General features: G+C 45.6%; 1 protein-coding gene across 2 annotated transcripts; it reads left to right on the top strand.

Annotated features, from left to right (window-relative positions):
* Window positions 1–368: 368 nt before the first annotated feature.
* On the top strand, window positions 369–18,981 carry PYGO2 (pygopus family PHD finger 2). 2 transcript variants are annotated; one of them, XM_085610405.1, is made up of 3 exons: window positions 369–549; window positions 7,997–8,046; window positions 15,606–18,981. In XM_085610405.1, the coding sequence occupies exons 1-3, from the start codon at window positions 492–494 to the stop codon at window positions 16,656–16,658; spliced, it is 1,161 nt and encodes a 386-aa protein (XP_085466531.1). In that variant the 5' UTR covers window positions 369–491; the 3' UTR covers window positions 16,659–18,981. The 2 variants fall into 2 exon arrangements, with proteins under 2 accessions (XP_085466531.1, XP_085466530.1); XM_085610404.1 differs by having other exon boundaries at window positions 7,997–8,073.
* Window positions 18,982–27,323: the final 8,342 nt, after the last annotated feature.

The following is a 27,323-nucleotide window of genomic DNA, read 5'->3' as shown; positions in this document are numbered from 1 at the left end:
AAGAACGACTTGGCTTGTCTTCCGCCTGAAATTGCCTCGGTTTTAATGGAAGTCGATGGGGTAATGGTCTACTGATTTTTTTAAATTCCAATTTACCTCTTCTAAAATGTTTTCATGTATGAAAATGTCACACTTACGTATATCGTAGATATGGACATTTCACTCATACGCAGACTCAAACTTACCAGCCTTTATTATGCCTGGGAAATATATCAAGATAAATGTTTAAAATTCTGAAGACATTAATCCGATTCACAAGGTTTACTTTGTCTAAACAAAGGCACTGCCCCTCAAAGGATGTAATAACGTACAGTTCCAGTTGTTTTTGCTCCATAACTGAAGTTCAATAAAGTTTGTTGAAACGTGTCGGGTCGCAACGGTGCGGCGACGTGATGGCGTCACTTCCGCTTCCTGCGACGAGCCGCGGCAGGAGGATGGAGATGAGGCGAAGGGGCTGCTGTGGCCCCCACTGACCCTTCCCCCCCTATCCCATGGCCGCCGAAGACAAGCTGGAAGGGGTCAGCGCGCCCGGCCGCAGGGCCAAAGCAGGTGCGGGGCGGAGAGCCGCCTGGGAGGGCCGGGAGAGGGAGATCTGGGGCCGGGCCTGGATGGAAGGAGACAACGGGAGAGGGAGAGGGGTGCTGGCAGAGCGATGGCACAACAGCCAGTGGTGATAAAGCAATTCAGGGGACAGTGCCTGTGAGAGGGAGGTATCGGAGGAGCAGAAACTAAGGCTAAGGTGTCATTCAGCAAGTCGAGGGCTGAGAATGTTATTCAAGGGACTGGCTGCGCCTGGGTGGAGAGTCGAATTCGGTGGGCAGCACAAGGTGCAACAGTGTAATTCATAGGACAGAGCATCTGGGGACAGAGATCGGTGCGAGGATCTGATTCAAGATGCATAACCTGGTCGGCTTTTCTAATTAAGGACGCAGAGCCAGGTAGCTGTGTCTAATTCAGGCTGCAGAGCCAGGTAGGAGACTTTAACTCTAATGCCGGCTGCAGGGCCAGGTAGGAGGCTCTAATGCAGGCTGCAGAGTCAGGTAGGAGACTTTAACTCTTATGCCGGCTGCAGGGCCAGGTAGGAGGCTCTAATGCAGGCTGCAGGGCCAGGTAGGAGGCTCTAATGCAGGCTGCAGGGCCAGGTAGGAGGCTCTAATGCAGGCTGCAGGGCCAGGTAGGAGGCTCTGATGCAGGCTGCAGAGCCAGGTAGGAGGATCCAATACAGGCTGCAGAGACAGGTAGGAGGCTCTAATGCAGGCTGCAGAGTCAGGTAGGAGACTTTAACTCTAATGCAGGCTGCAGAGTCAGGTAGGAGGCTTTAATGCAGGCTGCAGAGCCTAGGTTGAAGGTCTAATTCAGACTAGAGAGTGTAGAGCGAGGGTCTCATTCAGAAGGGCGAAGCTATTCAGTAAGCAGAGGTTGGGGCGAAAGGGAGTAATTCAAGAGAGTCAAGAATGAATGTACAATTCAGAGAACAGAGTTGAGGTTTACTTCTGCGGACAGAGCGTAAAGCCAGGGTGTAAATCATTGGCTAGACTGTGAAGGGAGGGTGTAATTTGGGGGCAGCAACTGAGTTGGAAATGCAATTTGAATGTCAGTATTGTCTAGTTTCAGAGCATAGAGTCTGAGAGTAACTCGGAGGTAGAATGCTGAGTTGTGGATTTAATTCTGGTGGCATAGAATGTGGTGTAGTTCTATCTGAGAGGGGAAGAGACGTGGGTGAGTTGTAATTTAGGGAACTAAACATTGAAGGGTTATTAAATTCAGCAGAACATGGAGCTGAAGTGTAATTTATGATGCAGAATCTCTAGATTGAGGTTGAAATTCGCTATGTGAGAGTGTAATTCTGGTGTCTGAGCCAGAGGTGCGGATTCTTCGGTGGGTATACCCTATGGTGGGAGCGTAATTCAGGGGACGGACCCTGTGGTCACGATGTAACCAGGGGACGGGCCTTAAAATGAGGGTGTAACCTGGGGAACTAAACTTGTGGTCATTGGATGAACTTTGGGAACAGACCTCTGAGAAGGGCGCAATATAGCACGAGAGAAGGCTGTGGAGAAGTTCAAGTGTTAAGTCTGCATCCCAGCGTGTAGCCATGGGACAGAGAGAGTGGATAGATTCTCGGGGACATAGCTTGCTGTCTACGAGACAACGCCTGGGGCTAGGGCAGTGCAGCTCAAGAGACAGAGTTTGGAAGCCTGGGACTCAGCAGAGGACTGCCAGTGCTTGGAACCCGGGAGTGTGCTGCACGAGTAGTCAGTTCCTTGGACAAGGAGAGTGCTACCCTGAGTAAAAGCGTGAGGCTTAGATTGCCTTGCCTGGTGGGTAGAGCTTTTGGCTGTAATCCTAGGCTCTGCACTTCCTTTTAGTGTATTTTCTTAATTTCCCATAACTGCAGTTTATATGCAGCCAGAACTCATCGGTTTGAATTTTATGGTTTGCCATCATCATTTTCTGCAAACATCTCATGGTGTGTGGCTTTCAGTGGTCAAATGGTGCATGACTTCTAATTTTCTGAAACGCAATCCAATTAAGACAGATAGGGTGCTTGCCAGCCTCAAGGCTGTGCAGCTCTGGCCTAGTCCTTGCCCATAGCCAATCTAAGTTGTAAATAACCCTAGATTGAGTATTGATTCAAAACTGATGTTCAATACATAAATTATGGGTTAACTGTGCTGTTACTCTTTCCAGCACTCTTTTCTGTGCTCTGATTTTTAGAATGGAGCAATTGTGGCAATGTGTTTGTGCTGCCCTGTTTGGACTATGGCAGTTGCGTTTATGCTGGCCACGTTCGGTCACATTTTGCCATCTGTTACCTATGTCCTCTCGTGCTGTTCTGGAGAGTTATCTTCAAATAAGTTCTTTGGTGCATGTTACACTTACTGCTAGGTCACCTAAGTTTTTTGGCAATTAGGTTTCCATGGTTACAAGCTGACCATATGGCAAGATCAGTCTTTTATCATAAAGTTGACGCTGAGTCCAAGCTTTTCTGTGAAGCAGCACGGGTCTCCTAAGTGCTAACAGATAACTATTGAACCCTCATTCCATTGCATCTAAGAGAGAATCACTTCTTCTGAATTTAGGAAAAATGCTAAATCCTCTTTGTACAGTCAAAACAATTAGGGGGATGCCCAAATGACCCTCCTATACCTGGGCAAGGAAACATCTAAGATATATATACAAATGATATAGAGGGATAGATCATATTTAATTTCATATGATCTATCCCTCTATATCATTTGTATATATATCTTAATCCTCTTTGTACAGCAAACAGAACAATAGTGGATGTTCTAGAATATCATGGTCTTGACACTAACCTAGTTGAAAGCAATAGAGCGCAGTAAGTGTGCGAACCCAAGAATACCAATGAAATTGTTCACAGAGAGCCAGGTAGTGGATGGGAATTCGTATTTGAGAGGTAAAATCCTTAAAGCGTATTAGTCTTCATTTTGGTTCTGAATTGATATATTTTTCCATCCTTGAGAAAGATGGGTGGGTAGAGAAGACCTGCTATCTTGTTTCTTTATTTTCACGCACATCTTTCATCTGTCAAGTGTTCAGGCTATTGGCGGACTTTGTCAACCTGAGGTGGTTAGTTTCTGTGCCACTTTGTCGGGGTGTGTTTTCTGTTGAACTTGGAGGTGGTACAGCTTGCGTTGAACTTGATACAGACATGAAGGATTAGTCAGTGTAGTTCCATGAGCATTGGGGTGATGTGGACTAACTTCTTCATATCCCTGAAACATGCTGCTGTGTGTTGGTTTAAAGTGGGATGCAAGTTGTGTCTGAAAGTCTTTTGAGTGAGTCTTTAACCTCCATCCAGATGGAAGAGAGCCAGGGTGTGTGTTGTTCTGAATTCGGCTTCTGGAAGAAATGGTTTCACTACAGGAAGGAAAGCTGACACCATGCTGTACTGATTTATTTGAACGTGAGGCCCGTTCTGACAGTAAATCTAACACATTTTGCTTTGCCTGTCTGCTGAAGGGGGTTGAAACCACTTAAGATCATGTCTGAGAGTCAGACTTGAAGATGTATGTTCGGACTTGTTGGCGAAAAGAAGGAATTCAGTCTGTTGGGTTGAGTTTCAAGTAGGTACCTGACCTCCATTTCTTGATCTGCTTGAGGAAAGTTTGAGTCACTGAGTGCCATTGGTTGAGGATATCTGGGAATACATTCGATTGTCTTTTGCACATTGGTTGGTCTTGAATTTCCTGGCGGGGACATCAGAGTGGTTGTATGGAGAAGAGGATGGAACTCAGGGGCACTCTGCAGGTGATGGGACGTTTGAGATTCCTGCCTGTATGAGTTTGTGAGGTAGGATAAATCATTTCAGAATTGTCTCAGAAGCCAATGTTCACCCCCAGTGTGCGGATCCAGGGATGTGGAATTCCTATTGCCCGACACCCATCACGTCTTGTTTGGGGGTCAAAGCCATCAAGTTTTCATGTTTATTTTGTCCTTTGCACAAGTAGGCCCAACTCCCTAAGCACAAACCCATTGGCTGCCAGTTCACTGTACTGCATTATGAATCTGAAAGAGCATTGTATACAGTTGAGGTAAGATTTGTATCCATATGATCATGCTGTTCGAATTTGTATTTATAGATAATTATTGCAAAGTCTTTATTAATAGGGTGAGTGCTGTAACGAAATGCCGTGAGCTCTGCTTGCACTACTGATCGTGGCTCCTGCATAAAAATGTGTGCACATGTTTACAAAGTTTAACAATTTGAGGCTACCTATAGTGCTCCCGGAATGCTCTGATTAAATGCAAATACTTGCAGAAGCCTGAAAGCAAGATTGATGATTCTTTGCTTTCAAAATAAAATGTACACAAAAATAGCAACTAAAAGATAAAAAAAAAAGGTTTGCTAAACTTTCCAATTTTATCCTTTTAGTACAGTGTGTTTGATACATGCTAGTATCCTTTCCTCCCCACCCCCCCCCCCCCCACCCCCCTCTTGAAAATAATGTACAAAAGCTTCTGCAAGCTTATGGGAAATATGAAAATAAACTAGCATTGGCAAAGACAATCAGTCTGCGGCGGTGGACAGTTTTTTGGTTTTGTCAATGTGTGTTTTGTTTTTATATCCTTTTTGTAAAACTTTATTGTTGAAGCTGGCGGGCCCTTACCAATTGTCAAAAACTTTGGCTAAAAGCAAAAATGTTTTTAGGCTGAAAAAGCACTCCTTTCCATTGTATTTCTTGGAACTGAAGGAAACTCTTTTGTGTGCTGTTATGCTCCCTGTGAACATTGTCACTCACAGTGAAGTTATATAATTTTAAGAAAAACAAAAGGCCTTGGCTAACACCAGACGTAACTAGGAGCCCAATTATTAAAGAAAGTCACACAAGTTCACCCAAGGTGTATGTATGTCCTTACATTCGAACAGATTTTCAACTTTAGTTAATTAAATGAAATAGTTCCAGAAATAGCGCTGGAAACAATACTGCTTTGTGTACTGCATTTTTGTATGAACAAATATGCATGTGTATGTTTGCTCATGCAAGAATCTGCTCAGCGTTTGCAAGTTCACATCCATAGAACTAGAACCCTTCCCCCCCCCCCCCCCCCCTCCCTGAAAAAAGTCTTACTTCTGCCCTTGTCAGGAGTAAATTTCCAGTGTGTCCCAGTGGGGTAGGAGATTAGAGAAGAGTTTGTAAAAAACCTTAAATCTGCATGGTTGTAGGTGTGCACAAACATTGAGCTTCTGTGTCTAGATCTGCGGGAAGATGGAAAAATCAGGGCATTGCTAGACTATAAACACTGCTATTGTGAGTCCTGGCATGAACAGAGAGACTTTTCAGAAGCTCTGATTCAATGAGAACACTGCCATAATTTAGAACATCACTGCATGGCATGAAAGGGACAAGTGGATTTTCTTTTTCTGGCAGGACAAATACATTTATGAAGCATCTCATCCCACAGACTAGCAGCTATTTTATAACATTCCACACCCCTCGGATCATTGCTGGGTGGTAGGCTGTCTCGAAGGCAGCTGAGAGGTAGAGTACGATCAGGATGCGTAGGTTGTTACTGTCATTGATGGGGAGGATATTGTTAAATATATGAAAAGTAGTAGTCCCAGTGCTACAGCATGCACTGAAACTAGATTGGTAGTCTTTCTAGCAGGTTGTTCTTGCAGATTTGTAGCTGGGTGGAAACTGCTTTTTTTGACAGATTTTCCAATGAAGCAAATGTGTGTGTAATGGGGGCATACATTTGCAATATTTCAGTAGAAAATTGTTTTCTTTAGCCAGTGGATGATGTCTTATTTTGAGGGTACCTGAGAACGTTCATTGGGTGATGGAGGCATTGATGAGTAGAAGAGCTGAGAATGTAAAGTGAATAGTGATGAGCTCCGGTAATTTCAATGATATTGGGTTGTAAAGGGTACAGGGCCAGGAGGATTTGTCGATAACTGCAAACTAATCTCCTATTTTGTGTGTCTGGTCTATGTATTGGACAGTGTAGTCTCCAGAGATGAGGATGTAGATGTTGAGTGTGTGTGAGTTCTGTTTTATGAGTGCATCCAGTAAAGAGATTGAGGTTGCCTGGTTTTCTTGCTTTTCTCTGAATATTGTCTTAAGGAGTTGAAGGCATCTCAGGTCCTGTAAATTCCAGGGTTTGCACATTCCCACTGACATGCTTATTTCAATGTCGTGTGCTAAAGGTAGTAACAATTGTTCTTGTAAATGCCCTCATCTGAAGCTCACTTTAGAGTCTGAAATTAATTGTTTCCTCTACCCTTTTCTGTTAGAGAAAGTATACATCTTGCAGTAATTTACCTTTCACCATGGCCAGGTTGATTGGTGCACCCTAGGTGGGCATACCTGGAAATCTTGGCCTTATTTCCAGAGTGGAACAGTGATATTGTCTGGTATATTTTGGGTGTATCAGTCTGGTGCTTTTTGGTATTGTGTGGAAGATGTATCCATTTGGGTAGTTTGAGCCCCATACTAAACTCTCTTGGCACCTGCAAATAGGGAAGTCAAATCGATTGATTGCCAGTAGCTTCTTTCTTTCCACAGAGAGCACTGCACAACTTGAGTCTAGGCTGCGCTGTCTGGGATGAATTCTTACTCATCAGATTTCCCGGTGGATGGGTGGCCTCTCTCCTTTTATCTTTACCTCAGTGTTTTTTCTATGCTCAACAAATATGTTGGACAGTACCCATATTTCTCCTCCAGTCTTCTCTATAATTAGTATCTTACCTACCTTTTTCAGTTAACTTTTCCCCAACTTTTATAGCCTACATAGACCTGGACCAGCCTATTGAGCTGATGTCTGGTCCAGAGCAAGTGATTGCAAATCCTGGTGTACTGATTTCTCTATTTAAAGTATGGTAGATTTATGCTGTCCTGAAAGTCACTTGCTATTGAATATGCGCATTACTGTAGGCTGAAGGTTGTAACTGCTGCTATCCCCCTGTCTCTTGTTTTTCGGCGGTCAGTAGAGTTCAGGTTTTCATTGAGTAGTTATAATGATGGCCTATAAATCCTGCCACCTGGAGCACTTTGACTTAACGAGTCTTGTGTAAAATAGTCGTTATCGTTCTTAGGAGTTAAAATTGACATTTGTATTGGGAATTAGTCACAACACAGCTTTCATTGATTGCTCTTACCAGCTGTACTCTTTTGTTGCACATCTTTCTTTACTCTGGATAGGCAATGCTGCACAAATGATAAAATGTAATTTTGATGAACCTATGTTTGCGGGTTTCTATTTTGCCTTAGGTTTGAGACTCGTGACTTCAGAAATATCTCTGGTTCTCCTCTCTCCTATTAAAGTTTTACGAACCAAAGGTCCCTTTCTATTAAGAAATAACTCCTGCCACTATTCTTGAATTGCTCATTGGTTGAGATCTGGTCTTACTCAATGTGCTGGGCAGTGCACACCAGGAAATATCCCGAAACACACGAGATCTGGTCTTACTTTGTTTGGCTAATACTGTCTGTTTCTGTTTAATACTGTCTGTTTCTGTCTTTTATAGGATTGCAGATGAAGAGCCCTGAGAAGAAACGTCGCAAGTCAAACACTCAGGTGTGGAGAACAAAGGGGGCAGATGGGGTACGGTAATGGAGCACTCCAGGGGAGGCTTGGAGGGTGGGGCGGGTATGAAATAGGGATTTTTATGTATTATAATCAGGGCCACTGGAATTGTGCGGTGTGAAGGAACAAATCATATGGCAAGGAAAAGCAAGTTATGTGACATTACGGCCATATTTTTGGCAGTGTTCGCTATTTTGTCATTTTCCAGTATTATCATTATCATTGTATGGGCAGAGGTTGCACCACGAGTGTAGCTTAACACCTAAATGGCAGTACAGTGAAAAGTGGTCCCAGTAAACAACACGTTTAGCAAACAGTACAATATACACACATTAGCATCAAACGGAAATTAAAAAGGACCACAAATTTAAATCAATGATGAAACAGTGTTATTTAATCACACTGTCGCAGTAGTACTGTATATAAAAACATCCTCAAATTCATACACGAGGTGCCCGGAAAAAGGGAGAGGGTATTGGTGTGAAGGAAATTTGGTGATTACGTGAGGATGAAGTGATACGGGAGGGTAAGATCACCGTGCAAGAAGACTTAATCTTAAATAACATCACAAAAATGGCATCTTATTCCGCCACAGTTTCAAAAAATTATGTACAAATTATACAATAAACGCAATAGAACAATCCTTGTTGTTTGTATGCTAGCCGTAAGACTAAGTGTCGACGTTTCAACCCCACTAAATTGTAGGTTCATTAACACCTTACGTCGGGGTATTCCTCAGGACCGTGATGGGCCCATAAACAGCCCTACAGGGAGGGCCGATATTGCGGTAGGTGGGCGCATACAAACAATAAGGATTGTTCTATTGTGTTTATTGTCCAGCATGGCTACTATAATTTGTACATAATTTTGTGAAACTGTGGCGGAATAATATGCCATTTTTGTGATGTTGTTTATGATTGTCTTCTTGCACAGTGATCTTACCCTCCCGTATCACTTCATCCTCACGTAATCACCAAATTTCCTTCACATCAATACCTTCTCCCTCTTTTCCGGGCACCTTGTGTATGAATTTGAGGATGTTTTTTATATACAGTACTACTGTGACAGTGTGATTAAATAACACTGTTCCATCATTGATTTAATTTGTGGTCCTTTTTCATTTCCGTTTGATGCTAAAGTATGTATATTGTGCTGTTTGCTAAACGTGTTGTTTACTGGGACCACTTTTCACTGTACAGCTTAATACCCAGGTCCCAGTACTTTTGGGTGTACCCTTATCTGTAACGATAACACCTAAATGCAGCAGTCAGCAAAAGAAAGATGACTTGTCACTGTGGAGGAAAGTGCCCAACACTGAGCCGCTAACACGTGTGGCTGCATTTTTATTAACTTGATCTGTTCGGCCTAGAAACTATTTTTTGATCTGTAAATTCTACAGAAATCCATAATTATAAAGAAAAAAACGCTGCGGCCCCAGAATCGCACAATTCCACTGGCCCTGATTATAATGTTCAAGCAGTCTATAATTGTTTACCACACGCTTTTCTTATACTCTCCTTCATTTCTTCGTCTTCTTTCACTCCTTGTTTATTCTTGTCCTGATGTTCCATTGTGTTATCTGTGCTGTCTTTCTGCCTGTACTTGGGACCTCTTTACGCATGTCTGATAGTAACATTACGAGTTCAAAATCTCTAATTATTCCAGGACTAGAGTGTCTTCAAAATACTTGAGAAGAATATCTTGCAAACTCTACTCTTTTCTCGTCATTTGGCCCTGTTCACTGTGGCTTTTAGGCACATTTAACAGAGATCCTGCAGTTTTGCAGAGCAATAACATAGCCGTTTGGTGAGTTTGTCGGCTGTGAATTAGTGGACTACGAGTTCAGGATGTGTCTGACTGCTGACTTGAGTAGTGCAAACATTCTATACACATGAGGACTCCCTAAAACCTGACAGTAGAATTTAACACTAGTTTGGGTTTATTCTTGACACTTAAAACTGCCAAGTGTCTGCATTTTCTTTTAATGCAGCACTAATGGAGTAGTTTGCATTTGTGTGGCGAGAATAGCGAGACTTCTCCAAAACATTGCTGCTTTGGGACAGCGGGCAAAGTGGAAGGTATCTCTTAACCCAAGGTAACTAAATAATAAGGTACATCCAGTTCAGATGGATATCTTGTGATAACTTTATATATGAATAAGTACTCAAAGTTTATGAGAAAATAAAGAACTTGTGAAATGGGTCATAAGAATGGGGTCATGCAGGTAGTTGGAAAGTGCAGGACAGCCACTATATCAATTGTAAAATCAGTTGGCCAGTCAATAGTGTTCATTTATTTGTACTACCAGTTTTTTCTTGGTATTTTTAAAATGTTACCTTCTGATCAAGCAGGGAGAGGTCATATAGAGACTGGAAGTAAAAGAAATCCCACATAAAATATAGCGTTGAAAGGCTGTATAATGTGTAGTAACTCTCTCTAGGACGATAACAGTTCTGCGGTACCATGGCCAGAAAGCATTTTCCAGTTCACATTCATCTGATTGGCTCACAAGCTCTCATAAACACTGCAACATAGGGATACTTTTGACCTTCCCACCGGTTAGCTAGAGACTAGTAAGCACCCTGGTTGATCTTTCTGGCCTACCATTAAAGCAGAGGCTATCATGTCCAAATGATCTTTGTTTGGGAAACCAAGAATGCTTTGCACATCAAAGACACTACCTTCCTTAAGAACAATGTGATTCCCGCCACAGTGGTTTTTTGAGTGTTTTTTTGAGTTCTATTTGAAGATATGGAGCTTTCGCCCCAACCACTTTTGTCACACTGCACTGATCAAAGAGTTGACTTGGAGACTCTACTGAAGTCACAGAGCAGTTCCAGCACTTTTGTGGTATGACAGTAGCATGATGATGTCAATGTGGTGTGTATTTCAACCAAGGAAGGTGTGCTTCCTAAAATGTATTAATCATCAGTAAAAGCAAGTGTACAGAGTATTTTGTTAGCCCATGTTCAGCATACTAAACGGATGTTCGGACCCCACTGCAGAAAATATAGGAATGTTCCTGAGAAGCCTGTAATCAGTACAGATGTGCATGTTGGTTAATTATGAAATCATGTGAGAAGCTGACTAATAATTCCAAAGTTGTAGAAAGTTCAGTGCCTAGGGAGAAATTAATAGATGTTCATGTGCTCTCAACTTCAAAGCACACATTTCCATAGATAATTTAAAGCAGCGATAATTGATAGTAGAACATATTATTGGTAATGTATTGCACTGAACGTATCTAACTCCGGAGAGGATTAGTAGGCATTTCCTGGGAGCCTCAAATGCATGCCCATGCTGTGGAGAAAGGTAAGCAGATTTTTAGCACAATACTGTGATTATACCCAATTATTACTGGAAGCATCAGTGGGAATTACAAAGTATGTGACAGAGAGAGGAATTATTTAGCTCCAAAATATGCCTGGTAATCTGGGTCTTAGATCTAATGTAGAAAAAGTCAAAATTAATTGACACTAAGAATTGATACTGGTCAAACAATTTATAGCACAAGCATGGACGTTTCCCTGTGTCCCCACTAGAAGAACATAGCTAAGCAAGTTGATCCTTTGGGCCTAACTGGAAAGCTTGGTACCACATATAGAATTGAATGAATGAATGAAGGAAAACTTATAATGCGCAACTAAGCCCAAAGGCATCAAGGCGCCTAACACAAAAAGATCAAACAGACAAGGAACCAAAACTACGGGTAGGCCTTGGCAAAGAGCCACGTCTTTAAAGCCTTCCTAAACGTAGGGACAGTATATTGAGTTTTAATTTCAGAGGGGCAAGTATTCCACAGTTTTGGGGCTAAAGACGAAAAGGCCCTCCCTCTCCATTTGACTCTTCGAAAACGGGGAACTGACAGCAGATTCTTTCTCAAAGAGCGAAGGTTTCTGCCCGGGACATAAGGTACAAGCAAGTCCTTCACCCCCTCGGCCCCCACGCCAGATAAAGCCCCGTAGGTCATGCAAAGGATCTTAAAAACGATCCTATCTTGGATCAGGAGCCAATGCAGACTCTTCCTGGCAGTGGTAGCCGAAGAAGTCCTAGAAACATTAAGCACAAATTTGGCTGCCCCATTCTGGGCTGTTTGCAAACGTGCCTCAAGGCCCTTATTTATGCCGGCATAGAGAGCATTGCAGTAATCAAGCCGTGAGGCGACCAATGCAACAACAATCTGTTTGCGGGCATGCGGAGCCAAATAATGTCTGCTCTTCCTAAGGATCCTAATGATCCCCCAACAGGTAGCAACGGTCCTATTAACCTGCTGCGACATGGAGAGAGAGGGATCGATCAGAACTCCCAGATTACGGGCCGAGTCCGTGGGCGCAGGGCACACTCCCAAAGAAGGGGGCCACCACTCGGAGGACCAAATGTCCCTGTTTCCTCCAAAAATAAGGACCTCGGTTTTTTCCCCGTTCAGCTTTAGTTAATTATAAATCATCCACTGAGAAACTGCCTCCATGCAGTTCCTAAAGCTGAGAGCGGAGGTACTGCCCGAGTGGGAAAGGGACACCATAATCTGGGTGTCGTCAGCATATGATACCACCTCCATCCCATAAGATCTTATTAACTTGGCAAGTAGGGCCACATAGACGTTAAAAAGGGTAGGACTTTGGGCCGACCCCCTGAGGGACCCCACATTGAACAGGTAGGGATGGAGATAGGTATTCACCCAATTTGACCCTCTGTTCCCTCTGGTCAAGGAAGGAGGCCAGAAGGCTCAAGGCCAAACCCTCCACCCCCATCTCCCTAAGACGAGATATTAGGCCCAAGGGAGATAGGGTATCGAAGGCGGCTGTCAGGTCCAACAGGACCAGAAGAGCGGTATGGCCTTGGTCAACCTCCTTACGGATGTTATCAAATACTACCGTAAGAGCTGACTCCGTACTATGATGTCTCCGAAAACCATGCTGGGAGTGATCAAGACAGCCCGAATTGTCCAAGAATGCCGTCAGATGCTCATTAAGATGGATTTCGAGCATCTTTGCAGGAGCAGGAAGCAGTGAAATCGGGCGAAAATTTTTAAGGGTTTCAGGGTCTAGAGATGGCTTCTTTAGTAGAGGCTTAACCACCGCACTTTTCCACGAAGAGGGAAAAGTGCCCTCCTGTATTGCCCGGTTCATGATACTCAGAAGCGGGGGCATAAGAGTTTCCCGACATTCCTTAAAAACTTTAAGAGGACAAGGGTCCAAAGGGGACCCTGACCTGGTCTTGCTTAAAAGCAGGTCTAGCTGTTGAAAGGAAAGCAGAGGAAAGTTAGACAGATACGCAGATGGGGCCACCGTTCCATCACCCACACCAGGTAAGACCAAGGGAAGGGGAGACAGCGCAGCCCTTTGCAATTCAAGGGCAGAGTAGATGTCGGCTATTTTGGAATGGAAAAATTGGGCGATCTTATCACAAAGATCCTAGGTGCTGGAGATAGGATCGGGCACTTGCAGGGTGCACAGAGAGTCTGGGATTTTAAAGAGTTCTCTGGGGGAGGTAAGAGAGGTAGTCAAATTAGAGAAGTACTCCTGCTTTTCTTTGATAACCTCGACTTTATATCCCTTAAGGAGGAGTTTGTTTTTCCCTCTCCTGATAGTCCCAGCTCGCCCTCCACAGCCTTTCCTGCCTCCTACAGCCCTGTCTTAAAGCTCTCCGAGACTCTGAGAACCAGGGGGCCGAGGGTCTCTTCCTGGCAGTGTAGCGAAAAGAGACAGGGGCCAACAGATCCACCGCCAGAGTGATAGAAGCAGTCAGTTCAAGCGCCTCTGTGCTGACATCCTTTGCTGTGACAGTTGATAGATTGGAGATTAACGGAGCCAGAGTACCATTAGAAATATTCCCATAATTGCGCTTAGGTTCTTTCTTGCTAGGGCCCCTCAGTTTAATATATGCCGAGGAGGCCTGAAGCTTCAAAGGGACCGCTAGATGTTCAGACCAAACCAACGGTATGGGCACGTCTGTCGTCGGCCTTGAGTCATTGGAAAACACCCCATCCAGGATGTGACCTGCCCGGTGGGTGGCACTGGTAACCAATTGCTGAAAGCCACAGGCGGACAGTGACTCCAAGAGGGAAAGGGTTTCCCTGGAATCTAGGTTTTCGAGATGGAAATTTAAATCTCCCAGAACAGTAAGTTGGGCGCAGCCAAAATAGGGCTCTAGGAGATTAAAGAGAGAATGGCTAAAATCCCCTCTAGGTCCCGGCGGTCTATAGATCAGTATGCCCACAAAAGGAGCAGAAGAAGGGGAAATTATCAGAAAATGCAAGGCCTGAAGGGTATCTGAGGGGGCAGATAGAATGGAAATACGACAGGAGTGGGAGTTCTTATAATAATAATTAGAAAGATAAAAGCAGAGAATGGATATCTGTGGCTTGGGATACATTAGTAGAAGTGTTGAAACAGATTGACAATGACACCCTCTAAATAGATTGACGACAAAGAAGTAGTAGCTAGGAGTTTAAAATAATGGCACACCCTACATAGGGAGCTAATTGGCACTAACAGTCACACAGGCAAAGCGATAGACCCACCAAGCACCACATACTAAGAAATAAGGAAATAATAGGTCTTGGGTAGATGACTATAACAGGACTGCCGAGAACCTGGGGCCAATGAAATAATATTTATCATAGTTCATATAGGCTTCGAATGACCAGAAGGAATATCTAGTATGGCGCAGCTAAGAAATAACTATCTGCAAATTATCTCCACCAATACTGTTTGATTGCTTAACGTTGTAATAGACTATTTGTTCTTTTCATATTAGTTAAAAATGAGTGTATCAGCACAATGTGTAAGCAGGAAAGAAAACCTAATGGGCAATATGCCCATGTACCAAGAAGGCAATGACAAGAGGAAAAACAGCAGTAAAGTGTATAAGAAGCAAAATGCTCATGGTAAACAGCTATCCAAAACCAATGTATAATAACTGAATGTTTTATGTAGAAAGTAATAAAAAAGAGTATGTCTATATGTATGATATTTTCAGTCAGTATAAAATAATCACTCGCAGGTAATGTGTGATTAACTTTCTCAGAGAAAACCAATCATAAAGGCTACCACTGACCCCAGTACAGTGATTGCGTTTGGGGTGTGCGCTGTTCATGTAGCCATTAAGTTAGAAGACATTAGGGTGGATACTCCTGAATGCTGGAGAACCACTCTATCTTGCACAACATGATGCAAAAAGAAACTTTTGGGAAGGAGAATTTCTTATGATAGCTCATTTGGAATGCAAGATGTGAGTAGCAGCTGCCATCTGACCTCATTGGTGATTGCTCTTTTGGGATTCTGGTGTCAGTGCTTTAGTGCTGTAATCCTCGGACAGCTATAATCTAGGTGTGATGCTAAACGTAGTTTTTAGATTTGCAGATTTTTATTTTCTGTAAAGCAATATCTATCCAAACAAAAATGTGATTTACTTTACTGGCTGCATTTATTTGAGCTCCTGTTTACCACTGCTTCGTCTTCTTTTGTGGTGTTACTTGTTTGTTTCGCAAAATAGTTTTGTAAATGTGACCTGACTTTAAGTGATTGCTTATGCATTTTCTTTTCTAGGGTCCTGCCTATTCACATCTCTCCGAGTTTGCTCCTCCTCCAACTCCGATGGTGGACCACCTTGTGGCTTCCAATCCTTTTGAAGATGATTTTGGGCCACCAAAAGTTGGGGCTGGTTCAGGGGCCCCTTTTCTCAATAACCCAGCAATGTTTGGAAACTTTCGCATGCAGGGTGGCATGCCATCTCAGGTTCCTCCAGGTTATGGTGGGGGTCCACAGTCCATGAGAAGGCAGCCACCACCTTTCCCACCAAATCAGATGGGGCCTGGGTTCAACATGCCTCAGAATCCAAACTATGTGCAGCAAGGCAACATCAGTTTTTCAAACCAGCCTTTTAACCAAGTAATGGGACCAAGCTTCAGCCCTCCGGCAGGGCAGATGATGCAGGGACCTGTTGGAGGCTTTGGGCCCATTATGTCACCTACCATGGGCCAGCCTCCTCGTGGTGACATGGGACCATCTTTAAACAATCCAGGTGGACCAAACATGATGCAAAGGTTTGGTGGACCTGGTAACCCATTTGGCCCTTCTCCAATGCAGAGGCCTAACCTGCCACAGAACAACAGTCCCTTTGCTGGGGCAGACCAAAGTTTTTCAGATAGGGGGGAGGACAATGGAAAGAATCTTAATCCTCCTGCAAATGCATTCAACCAGGAGCAACATGTGGGATCCCCTGCCGCTGTCAACGGCAACCAGTCAAACTTTGCCCCTAATAGTGGCAGTAGGAACAGCGGCACTCCTGAAGTCAACAGCCTCCCTCCGACTAGCAAACCACCGGGTACCTCAGGACACCAGCCACCGCCTGGCTTGGTGTACCCCTGTGGAGCCTGTCGAAACGAAGTGAACGATGATCAGGATGCCATCCTCTGTGAAGCTTCTTGTCAAAAGTGGTTCCACCGGGAGTGTACTGGTATGACTGAGAGTGCTTATGGACTGCTCACCACAGAATCCTCGGCCGTCTGGGCCTGTGACTACTGCCTGAAGACCAAAGAGATCCAATCTGTGTATATCAGAGAGAGCATGGGGCAGCTGGTGGCAGCCAACGATGGCTGACGTGACTGCAGACTTTTATATTGGAACAGATTGCATGGGGAATTGTAAAGGGAGGGGCGGACCCCAGAAGGGGAAGGGCTGTAAGCTGCAGCATCTTTTTTCACGCAGGAATTTAACTTGTTAAAGTACAATGCTTGTCTGATAAATTGAACTTTTTTAACAGCACTCTTGCAAGTTGACATGTATGTAGTGATATTTGGGATGTTCTTTATCATGGAAAGGCACAGAACTTTGAGGTTGTAGTTAGCAGCCAGGAATAATTTGTAAAGGATGTTTTTGGATTTGTTTAATTTTATTGCCAACCCATGTTCCTGGTAAATTCCTGGTAAATTAAAAACAACCCCTCAGCCTCCCCCCGGGTAATATTGTCTATTGTCTCCAGTTAGTAAAGTCTTTTGGGAGGCAGTGATATGACATTTTCTCTTCATATGCTCCTCTTTTCCTTTGCTATACACTGGTTAATAGAACAGAATTGTTCAGGTGGGTTGAACGTAGCTACTGCTGTTCAGCTCCGGCATGAATATCCTGTTTTAAAGCAGTAGACTCAAAACTTAATTTTCAAAATCATAACTGTCTACAAACCTTGTATACTCTATGCTTTAAAAAACTATTATTTTTGAAAAATACTATTGCACTTCTAGAAGGGAAAAAAGGGGGGTTGGCCATGTTAAGCTTGTAAAATTCACTCCAGTTTCTACTTCTCAATTTCTGAATGTCTGCCTGTTAATTTTGTGGGAAAACTGCCTCCCTGAAAGAATCACTAATAGACAGAATGTTGATGAAATTATTCAGGACTGGCATTTAGCGTTTGAAAGTTCCCATTTCTTACAAGTCATTGAGAACGTGACATTGGTTAAGGGAGATGCACATGCTTGGTGTTGTTTCATTGTTTGGTATTGTGATGTGTGTGTCCAGTTCCTTATCGCAGATGCCACCTACATCTATTTAGAGCTTCACTGATGAAGTCGAATATGGGCTTACTCTGTATTAAGAATTGCAAAGTGCAGTGGATAGAGTGGACTACAGATTGGGACCACCATGCCCACCCCATCCTCCCCTACGTAATGTTTGCAGTCCTGTTTTGAATCATTTGTCCTTGCTGTGAATGGTAAGCCATAAGGTCTCTTTTTTCAAGTGATTTTTAATTCTTTACTGATTCTAAACAGACATCAAATTTTTGGGCGGGCTAGCTATTGAATCACTCCAACATCGAGGTCAATCTTGAATCGGTGAGCAGCAGCAGCTCTATGGAATCATGCAGTGGACATTTTACACTATTGATAAACAGCCATGTTATGGAGTGTTCAGCGTAAGCTTTTACAAAACAGTAGCACAGAAAAAGAACTGATTTGGAGATTCACACCTTTATATCAAAAGGGGAGCATTAGAGAGTTTTCCTTTTTTGTGTGTTTTTGTCAGCCACCTTTGCCTTTTCATTGAGGTCTCTCCCCATTGCTGTATACTGATGAGAGATGGTGCATAAGCACAGTTTGGGATTGAATGTGTGGGATGCTCTCGAGCCAAAATAGGTGAAAGTAGTCAGACACTCAGCCCTTGTTGCCACCAGACTCTGAACTAGAGCACATCGTCCACCATGGAGAGTGGTTTGGCAGTGGTGTATGTAAAGAGAAGAGCGAGGAAAAGGGAATAATTCTTGAGGGTTACTCTCGTAGCTTGGTGGGGATGGTTGTGGCAGTCTAGTACAAGAGAGAGCTGACTGTATTTAATGGGTAAGAGAACAGGAGTGCACATTTATTTTATTGTTCTTTGAGGGAGTGGGTAAGTTCAGCGACATGGATTGTGTATTGTGTTTGCAATTCAGATAGAGCTTTGATATATTATAGGAGAGCAGATCTGTGTTGTATTGAAAAGTAAGAATATGTATGAAATTCATGAGATCTTCGGTCTTGATAAATTAATATCCAGCTCCAGAGGCAAAGTGGAGTTCAGTACCTTCTGTAAGATTTTATGTGAAAAGACTCCTTTTGAACCATTGCACTTGAGACCTAAGCCCTAAGTGGCTGTATTTCCCGAGTAAGACAAATTGGAAATGTTTTTTGCTTGTAGTTGGTGTCTGTCTATGTAAATTGGCTGCTTGGTGTTAGTTGATGGGGGAGCTGAGGAGATTGGAGAGAAGGTCATGGCAGGTACCATGACACTTGCATGTGCTATAAAGGCAGACTCCTTGCACTGAAAACACAGCCAGTTATTCGTTTTTGTTGCAAATGTATTTTGGATTGAAAACTTCCCAGTCCTGTAATGATTGTCGCGAATGTACAACCTGTTTTGACCAATAAACTAGGCCAAACATTTTTTATCTTTATTAGTATTCAGCTACTCTGTCACATCAGTAGGCTGTAACTGACAAGTTAAGAAGTGAAAGCCAAGCTATGTAGCCAAAATCTTGCAATAGGCTAGTGATTTTTTTCTTCAAATTGAGAAACGTCACCGAAATGAACATAAAGAAATTTTCGACCACCAATACAAGGCGCTGAAATGGGCATACTATGACTTTGACAATGCTGGAAAAGCAACTTGACAGTTGGGATTCACGTCTCTGTTGTTCGTAGAAATGGTCACGTTTCAAGCCTTTTTTCTGTCCTTGGCCATGGTGAACATAAGACATCCAGAGTCTAGAAAAGATCAGCCGCATCTATTTTGGTGAACACGAGGACCTGTTGATGTCGGTCGCAGTCAGTCTGTCTAAAATACACAGCATTGTTAATATTTCTGTGGTGCTTGACCTTATTTAAATGTGCCTTAGTTCACGCCGGTTCCACTGAGTTGTTGGTCACAAAGCAAGCAAGATCAAAATGTTGTTACCTTTTAATAATGCCTCTGCTTCTGAAGTCCTCTCTTGCTGTTCAGGCCTTCATAGATTAAAAACCATGCTGTCCTCTCGGACCTTTTGCTTCCTGAGCTCTCAGTAGTAAGTCTCAACGTTCTTTAGAACTTCCATCCTGATCCAAAAGAGATTATCAGAAGTATTCTTATGTGGCCACATTATCAAGGTGTTCATCTCTGAACTCGAGTTATATAAGTGAGAAAATAGTGCAGTTCTTTCATTTGATTTGACGGGGTTAGTCACATGCACAATTCTGCAGTTTGGATTCAGCAAGTTACTTATTTGCAAATGTTGTTTTGACTTTTCAGTTTTGTTTTCATTGCCATAAGAGCTGATTCTATTGTTTTGCAAGATCTTACACAGTTCATCCAAGATTTCCAGCAGCACTTCGGTTGATCAAGTCCACCTTCTCTGGTGAACTTGGGAAACAAATCTTTTCTTCTAAGCTTTTTTTTTTTTTATTATAATTTTTTTTGCAGGCAGTTTGATTAATGTAATTGGGGTTCACTGGAATCCGAGTTCAACCCAAAGTAGTAACATTGTTATGGTGGAAGGACAGTCTCCAGCCATCTCATGCCAGCAGAGGTGCCATTGCATGAGTGCACTCGGCAGAATAAGTGCTGCCAGTCAACGTCTCCACCACGGAGCAGCCTGATGAATGAAATATGCACTTGCGCCTCCATGCAAGGCAGCTATACTGGCACCTAAAAGCTCTCCACACCACCTTGGCCACAACAGCTTTTAGCACCATATTCTAATTTTTCCAGAGAAGCTTCAGTGCCCTTCCTTCACAATTGATCTGAAATGTAATTTGTTCTTTTACAGTTTTCCTTTTTTGTGAATTGCAGTAAACTGAAGTGTCTATGACATTGAATGTGGCCATGGTATCAGCTATTATGGTCTGATATAACTGTATGAACTGGAATAGAATGGACCAGAAGAGATATGAAGTTTTAATAGAAGGGAAGACTTATCTGTTACCAGTCATTGGGGAGTCTTGATTGATACCTCTGATTTCATGCGCATGGAAAGAGGAGTGAATCAAAAGCAGTGGAACTTAAGAGTTTAAATCTGATTACCATACACGGAATTAATCAAAAGTCTATTCCAAGAGGAACATGACTTGATTATTGGGGATGATGAAGGAAATGAGGCTTGGTTTCATCCAGGAGAGTATTGAAAGGCAAGAAGGATTAAGGTGGGTCAGTATGTTGCCTGCCTAATATGCAGATTTGTGTGCGAGTCGCAGATAGCCAGCAGTTTATGCACTTTCATAGCACCGCATGACCGGTATTACTATCACACAAATTAATGGTACTTTATTGGCATGAGAACAATGCCAGGATGAGTTGGCCGCTGTTGACATTTGAACCATTGACCTCCATATCTCACACACACATCTGCAGTAGGCACTTTACCTTCTGACCAGCATTGGCAAGAGATCTGTCATATATGCAGCGTAGGGGATACCTGTGGATATGTTACTATGCAGACATCAGCCATATAAAAGAAAGCATTGGCTGCAGTGACTTCTCTCTGTAGGTACTACAGATGTTTTTGGAATCGCATGGAGATGTTACTGGTGTAACCCTGTTATCTTTGTCCTCCTTGCTGTAGCTGCAGAGCATGCCCTTCATGTGTTCAGCACAATTTGTTTCACATAGCTCAGGTAGGGTAGTACAGTTGATAGCCAGTGTGCTAAATTCCTTTAGAAGATTATAAGAGGGTGCGAGGGTCGATGCAAGGGGTTGCCTATGGACAAACTAGCCACGGACACATTAGGAGATTCTTTATGGTTTAAATCTTTTTATTCTTTTGTGCCAACTTTTAAGATAAATGCCATCTTTTTGTACAGCGTTTCAGCTGTTTAGCAAGAGTCCGTTTTGTAAATCAGAACAAAACAATGAAAACGCCTCCCGATTCTGTTGCCTTATTCTTCACAACTTTGATTCTGCCCCCGAACCGCAGGAGACAGATGGGTCTGAGAGCTGCAGAACTCGCAGATATTTGTGGTATGTCAATTCCCGAAACTCTTGAGACAAAAGAGGTAAGATTTCCAAAGGTCCCCGTATGATGCTCCACTATTGTTAAAGGCGAGTGTAATCTTCTCCATCCCGAGGACATACCACAGGCGATGGAACCACCCCAGCTGAGTAGGTGTGTGTGCTGTCCCTCAGTACAAGAGTATATTTAGTAAAGCTGCCCCCAAAGCAATACTGATTTGCCTACCATGCAAGGACTTGAGGGGGTAGGTGAGAGGGTTGGGTAAATCCAGTAAAATATACAAAGGGAATCTCGGGAGCCGAGTGTCCAGGTGGCGGTCTGTCGTCTAATGTTTGTGTCCAGTAAGGTTAAGGGCAATCCCAGAGAAGGTACCCCAATCAATCAATCATAGCATTTGTAAAGCGCACTACTTACCCGTGAGGGTCTCAAGGCACTGGGGGAGGGCGGGGGTGGGGGAGTGCTGCTACTGCTCGAAGAGCCAGGTCTTGAGGAGTCTTCTGAAGGTCAGCAGGTCTTGGGTCAGCCGTAGGTGGATGGGGAGGGTGTTCCAGGTCTTGGCGGCGAGGTGGGAGAAAGATCTGCCACCGGAGGTCGCTCTTTGGATGTGGGGGACACTGTGGCGAGGTCGGCGGAGCTGGCGGGTGGGGGTGTAGAAGCTGAGTCGTCTGTTGAGGTACACAGGTCCGGTGTTGTGGAGTGCCTTGTGTGCGTAGGTGAGGAGCTTGAAGGTTATTCTCTTGTTGACTGGGAGTCAGTGCAGGTCTTTCAGGCAGTGTGATGTGGCTGCGGTGAGGGATGTCGAGGATCAGGCGTGCAGAGGCATTCTGCATGCGTTGAAGCTGTTTCAGGAGTTTGGCCGAGGCTCCAGCGTAGAGGGCGTTTCCGTAGTCCAACCTGCTGCTCACGAGGTCCTGGGTGACCGTTCTTCTTGGTGGGATCCACTTGTAGATCTTGCGGAGCATGCAGAGGGTGTTGAAGCAGGAGGAAGAGACTGCGTTGACCTGCTTAGTCATGGAGAGGGTGGAGTCGAGGATGACACCTAGGTTGCGTGGGTGTTGGAGCTGTTCCCGGCAAGGTCGGCCACCAGGAGCCATCCCAGTCCGAGGGGATGGATCCGAGGATGAGGACCTCCTCGTCTTGTCAGAGTTCAGCTTCAGTCGGCTTTTCCTCATCCATTCGGCGACGGCCTTCATTCCTTCGAGGAGGTTGGTTTTGACGGTGTGGGAGTCCTTGGTGAGGGAGAGGATCAGCTGGGTGTCCTCGGCATAAGAGATGATGTTGAGGTCAGGGCGATGTGGGCGAGCGGTGCCATGTAGATGTTGAACAGCGTTGGGCTGAGGGATGAGCCCTGGGGTACGCAGCAGAAGATCTCGGTGGCTTCGGAGCGGAAGGGGGGGAGGCGGACGCTCTGTGTTCTGCCAGAGAGGAAGGAGGTGGTCCAGTCCAGGGCCTTCTCTTGGATCCTGGCGTCGTGGAGGCGTGTGCGTAGTGGCAGACCGTGTCGAAGGCGGCTCACAGGTCCTGGAGGATGGGGGCCGCAGTCTCTCAGTTGTCTAGCAGGGTCCTGATGTCATCGGTGGCGGCGACGAGGGCAGTTTCGGTGCTGTAGTTGCTGCGGAACCCGGTCTGGGATGGGTCCAGGATGCTGTTCTCCTCGAGGTAGCGGGTCAGTTGTTTGTTAGCGGTCTTCTCGATGACGTTCGCCGGGAGCAGGGAGATGGGCTGAAAGTCCTTAGGGTCCGCCTTGGGTTTCTTGAGTAAGGTGTTGATCGTGGCGTGCTTCCAGCTTTCCGGGAAGGTTGAGGTCTCGAAGGAAATGTTGATGGCTTTCCGGCGATGGGGTGCGATGGTGGTGCTGGCTTTGTTGAAGATGTGGTGTGGGCATGGGTCTGACGGGGATCCGGAGTGGATGGTGTTCATGATCTTGATGGTGTCGTTGTCGTTTATGTTGTTCCAGGAGAGCAGGTGGTTGGTGCGGGTGGTGGTCGTGGGGGCGGAGTTCTCAGTGGTTGTCGTGGCGTTGAAGCTGTTGTGGATGTCTGTGATCTTGCGATGGAAGAAGGTGGCCAGCGAGTTGCACAGGTCTTGCGAAGGTGGGATGTCGTTGGTGTTGGAACTAGGGTTGGAGAGTTCCTTCACGATGTTGAAGGGCTCTTTGCTGTTGTGTGGGTTGTTGTCTAGGCGGTCTTTGAAGGAGGCCCTCTTGGCGGATCTGATGAGGTGATGGCGTCTGCGGGTGGCGTTCCTGTGGGCTGCGTAGCTGTCCGGTGTTCGTTCATGGTGCCAGTTCTTCTCTAGCTTTCGGCAGGTTGGCTTGGAGGCCTGGAGGTTCAATTAACCAGCTGGCTTTCTTTCTGGTGTGGCTGTTGGAGGGTTTCTTGAGTGGGGCGAGGGTGTTGGCGCAGTCGTCGATCCACTGTCTGAGGTTGCGGGCGGCGGTGTCGGGTCTGCTCTGGGCGAGGGTGGTGGTTTGCTGATCTTCGGTGACTTTGCTCCAGCACAGGCGGGGGATCTGTTGGGTGCGGTGGTGTGTGGTGGGTTTCCGGAAGGTGAAGTGGATGCAGCGATGGTCGGTCCAGTGGAGTTCTGGAGTTCGGTGGTGTGGCTGAAGGCAACGTGGGAGCTTGCAGAGAAGATGGGGTCAAGCGTGTGGCCTGCGGAGTGGATGGGTGTTGTGACGAGTTGTCCGAGTCCAAGGTTGGCTAGGTCGTCGATCAGGATGGTGGAGTTGGTGTCGTTGTTGTTCTTGAGGTGGAAATTCAGGACCCCGAGGAGGATGTATTCCGTGGAGGCGAGGGCGTGAGTGCTGACTAAGTCGGCGATGGAGTCGCTGAACTGTGGCCAGGGTCCGGGGGGTCTGTAGACAAGGGTTCCTCTGAGGGTGGTGTTTGGGTCGGTGTGGATATGGAAGTGCAGGTGTTCGGCAGTGCTGAGGGTGTTGTCGGTGTTGGTTGAGACTGAGAGTGTTCCTGTGGACAATGGCGATTCCTACTCCGGTGCGGTTCCCATCTTGTAGCCTTCCGGGATGGCTATGGCGCTGTCGGGTGCCGAGGAGGGGTTAAGCCATGTCTCTGTCAGGAAGGCGGCGTCTGGAGTGGTTGAGTCGAATAGGTCCCAGAGTTCAACGGCATGTTTGCGGGTGTTGAGAAGAATGCAACTGAGGTAGTTGGGTTCTTTCCTGGTTGGTAGGTTGGCGGGCCCGATGCTGGTGAAACTACAGGTCCGGCAGGAGAAGGGTCCTTGGGTGTGCTTCGGGGCGACCAGGCAGCAGGTGCGTGATCGTCCGGTGTTGAGGAGGGAGCTGGCATCGTAGCGGTTTTGTGGTGGTCACGGGGGCCAGGGGTTCTGGCGCTGGGCGTGGTCCAGGTGCGGACGGACTTGCCTTAGACGCGCCCGCTGCGCACGGCCGTCATAAGAAGGGGAGGTGGGAGGGAGGAGCAGCTGGGAGGGGGAAGCGGGGGACGGGGACGCAGCGGCGGGAAAAACGGGAGGGGGGGAACGGCGAAGGGAAACAGAAGGCAAAAAGGCACAGAGTAATGGAGAGGAAAGGAAAAACGATCACAGAGCAACACAATAACAAACTACAGTACTAATGACAGAAGCAATTACACACGAACAGTGCAGATACAAAAAAAGCATACTTACAGCCTACCACTGGCCACCAGGGATGAGGTGCAGGAGGTAGCGGGCCTCGAACTAGGTCAGCGGCAGCTAGGTACAGAGCACGGGCGCAGACAAGTGGAGCTGCGTGGCGTGGGGAGCGACCTGCTTGGAAACGGGGTCAAGGGTTGCTCTGCGCAGCGGCCACCATAAGAAGGGGAGGTGGGAGGGAGGAGCAGCTGGGAGGGGGGTGGGGAACCAGCGGCGGGAAAAACGGGAGGGGGAACGGCGAAGGGAAACCAAGGGCAAAAAGGCACCAAGTAATGGGGAGGAAAGGAAAAACGATCACAGGTCAGCGGCAGCTAGGTACAGAGCACGGGCGCAAACAGGTGGAGCTGCGCGGCGTAGGGAGCGACCTGCCTGGAAACAAGGTCAAGGGTCGCTCCCCCAGAGTCTCCACATCCCCTCCAGCAACCTGAGCTTTTGGTTGGATCGATCTTGTTTAGCCGCTCTGGGGTGAGATACCAGTATGTTGTAATCTTAGTAAATGTTTCAATGAGAGCCGCATGACGGGCTGTGTGACGGTCCCTGAAGTATATATTCTCCCAGTCCTTGTTTGTCAACTGCCTCCCTATTTCTTTCTATCATCTTGTTTGGCTAATCTTTATGAGTATGTCTCATGGGCTGAAGCAAAAAGGAATACTGTACAGAGATCACTCTTTTGTCAGAGGTTTTTGTGATTAACCACTTCTCGTAGACGATAAGGTGTCTCTAAGTGTTGGCTTTATTGTCTGGGTTGAAGAACCAGTGTCGGAGTTGTAGATACCGTAAGCGTTCTGTCTCGGGGAGGTCAAAGTCCACACGCAGTTGTGTAAATGGAATTATCCCTTCTTCATCTGTCAGGTGCCCCATAGAGCGGTATTTAGTCTGACGCCACTTGGGGAATGCTCCAGGATGATTCCCGGGTGTAAAGTCTGGATTATCGAACAAGGGTGTTAGTGGCGAGGGGAAGGATGTAAGACCACAGCGAGTGCTGCATTGGTCCCAGGTATTCATAGCTCTGGGGTCTATGTGTCTCCTTTAGAAAGGGAATCTTCCATAGCGAAGTTGCCGCTACCGCACGGTCTTGGAAAAGCCAGTGTCATTCTGATACTTTCTTGCTTCACTCAGCCAAATATAGTAGCTGGGAAGGCTGGAAATTGAGTTGGAGATTCAGCACGCCCAGTATCCCAGCGGTTGGGGGAGATGGCTCCGTTCTCTCGGCATTTGTGATTTCTTCCCTGCCCACACAAAGCAATGTAATTCGGTTTGTAGCTTGTTGCTACTGGGGGCGCTAGGGGGAGTGTTTGAAATAGGTAAAGGATTTTGGGTAGATTAGTCATTTTAATGGCTGCGATTCTCCCGAGCCACGAGATCAGGAAGCGTCCCCATCGCCCCAGTTCTAGTTTGACGTGTCTGTATAAAGATCGGTAGTTGATTATGGATGTCTTGTTTAGTGAGGGCCCCAAGCATATCCCCAGATATGGCACTGCGTCTTTCGCCCATTGTATTGGGTATTGCGTTGCGAGTTGGGAGACAATCTCAGGGGGTAAGGCAAGACCCGGAGCTTATGATTTATTCAAAAGCCCAATACTAGGTCGAATTCCTCAATCTCGGAGAGAAAGGCTGGCAAATCTGTGACAGGGTTGTCGGCGTATAGGCTAATCTTATGTTGTTCTTTGCCGAAGAAAATGCCCTCAATCTCCGGGGTTTCTCGCACTCTCTGGGCGAATGGCTCCATAAATAGGGCGAACAGTAGTGGGGACAGCGGGCATCCCTGGCGTGTGCCTCTGTGAATGGGAAATGGAGTGGATATGTGTCCATTGACTCTCACCGATGCTGTGGAGAGATGATAGCAGTTTAATATCCAAAATGTGTAATCTCTCAGGCACCCCAAAGTGAATTAACACTTGTGCTAGGAAGGGCCAATGGACCCTATCACCTATCAAAGGCCTTTTCAGCGTGAATAGCTATATGCATATACTCTATGTACAGGAAGCCTTTTCTATAATGTGTAATACCCGTTTTGTGTTGGCGTTCATTTGCCGCTGGGGGATGAAGTCCATTTGGTCCGGCTCTATGATATATGGCACATGAGGACCGTCTAGCAACCAACTAGTGAGAAGCTTAAGATGAACATTTAAGAGAGAGATTGGGTGGTACGAGCAGCACGGCTG

The sequence above is a fragment of the Triturus cristatus genome, chromosome 6 (assembly GCF_964204655.1).
Source record: "Triturus cristatus chromosome 6, aTriCri1.1, whole genome shotgun sequence".
In the NCBI taxonomy this organism is placed as follows: domain Eukaryota; kingdom Metazoa; phylum Chordata; class Amphibia; order Caudata; family Salamandridae; genus Triturus; species Triturus cristatus.
The sequence above is the reverse complement of the archived record's forward strand: the minus strand, read 5'-3'. Positions and strand labels throughout refer to the sequence as shown.

What these genes read in the sequence shown, in the direction of transcription:
- PYGO2 (XM_085610404.1), top strand. Translation starts at nt 492, where the DNA reads ATGGCCGCCGAAGACAAGCTGGAAGGGGTCAGCGCGCCCGGCCGCAGG. An exon ending in CGGCCGCAGGGCCAAAGCAG is followed by an intron (nt 550 to 7,996) that starts GTGCGGGGCGGA and finishes TGTCTTTTATAG; the next exon opens with GATTGCAGATGAAGAGCCCT. An exon ending in GAACAAAGGGGGCAGATGGG is followed by an intron (nt 8,074 to 15,605) that starts GTACGGTAATGG and finishes TTTCTTTTCTAG; the next exon opens with GGTCCTGCCTATTCACATCT.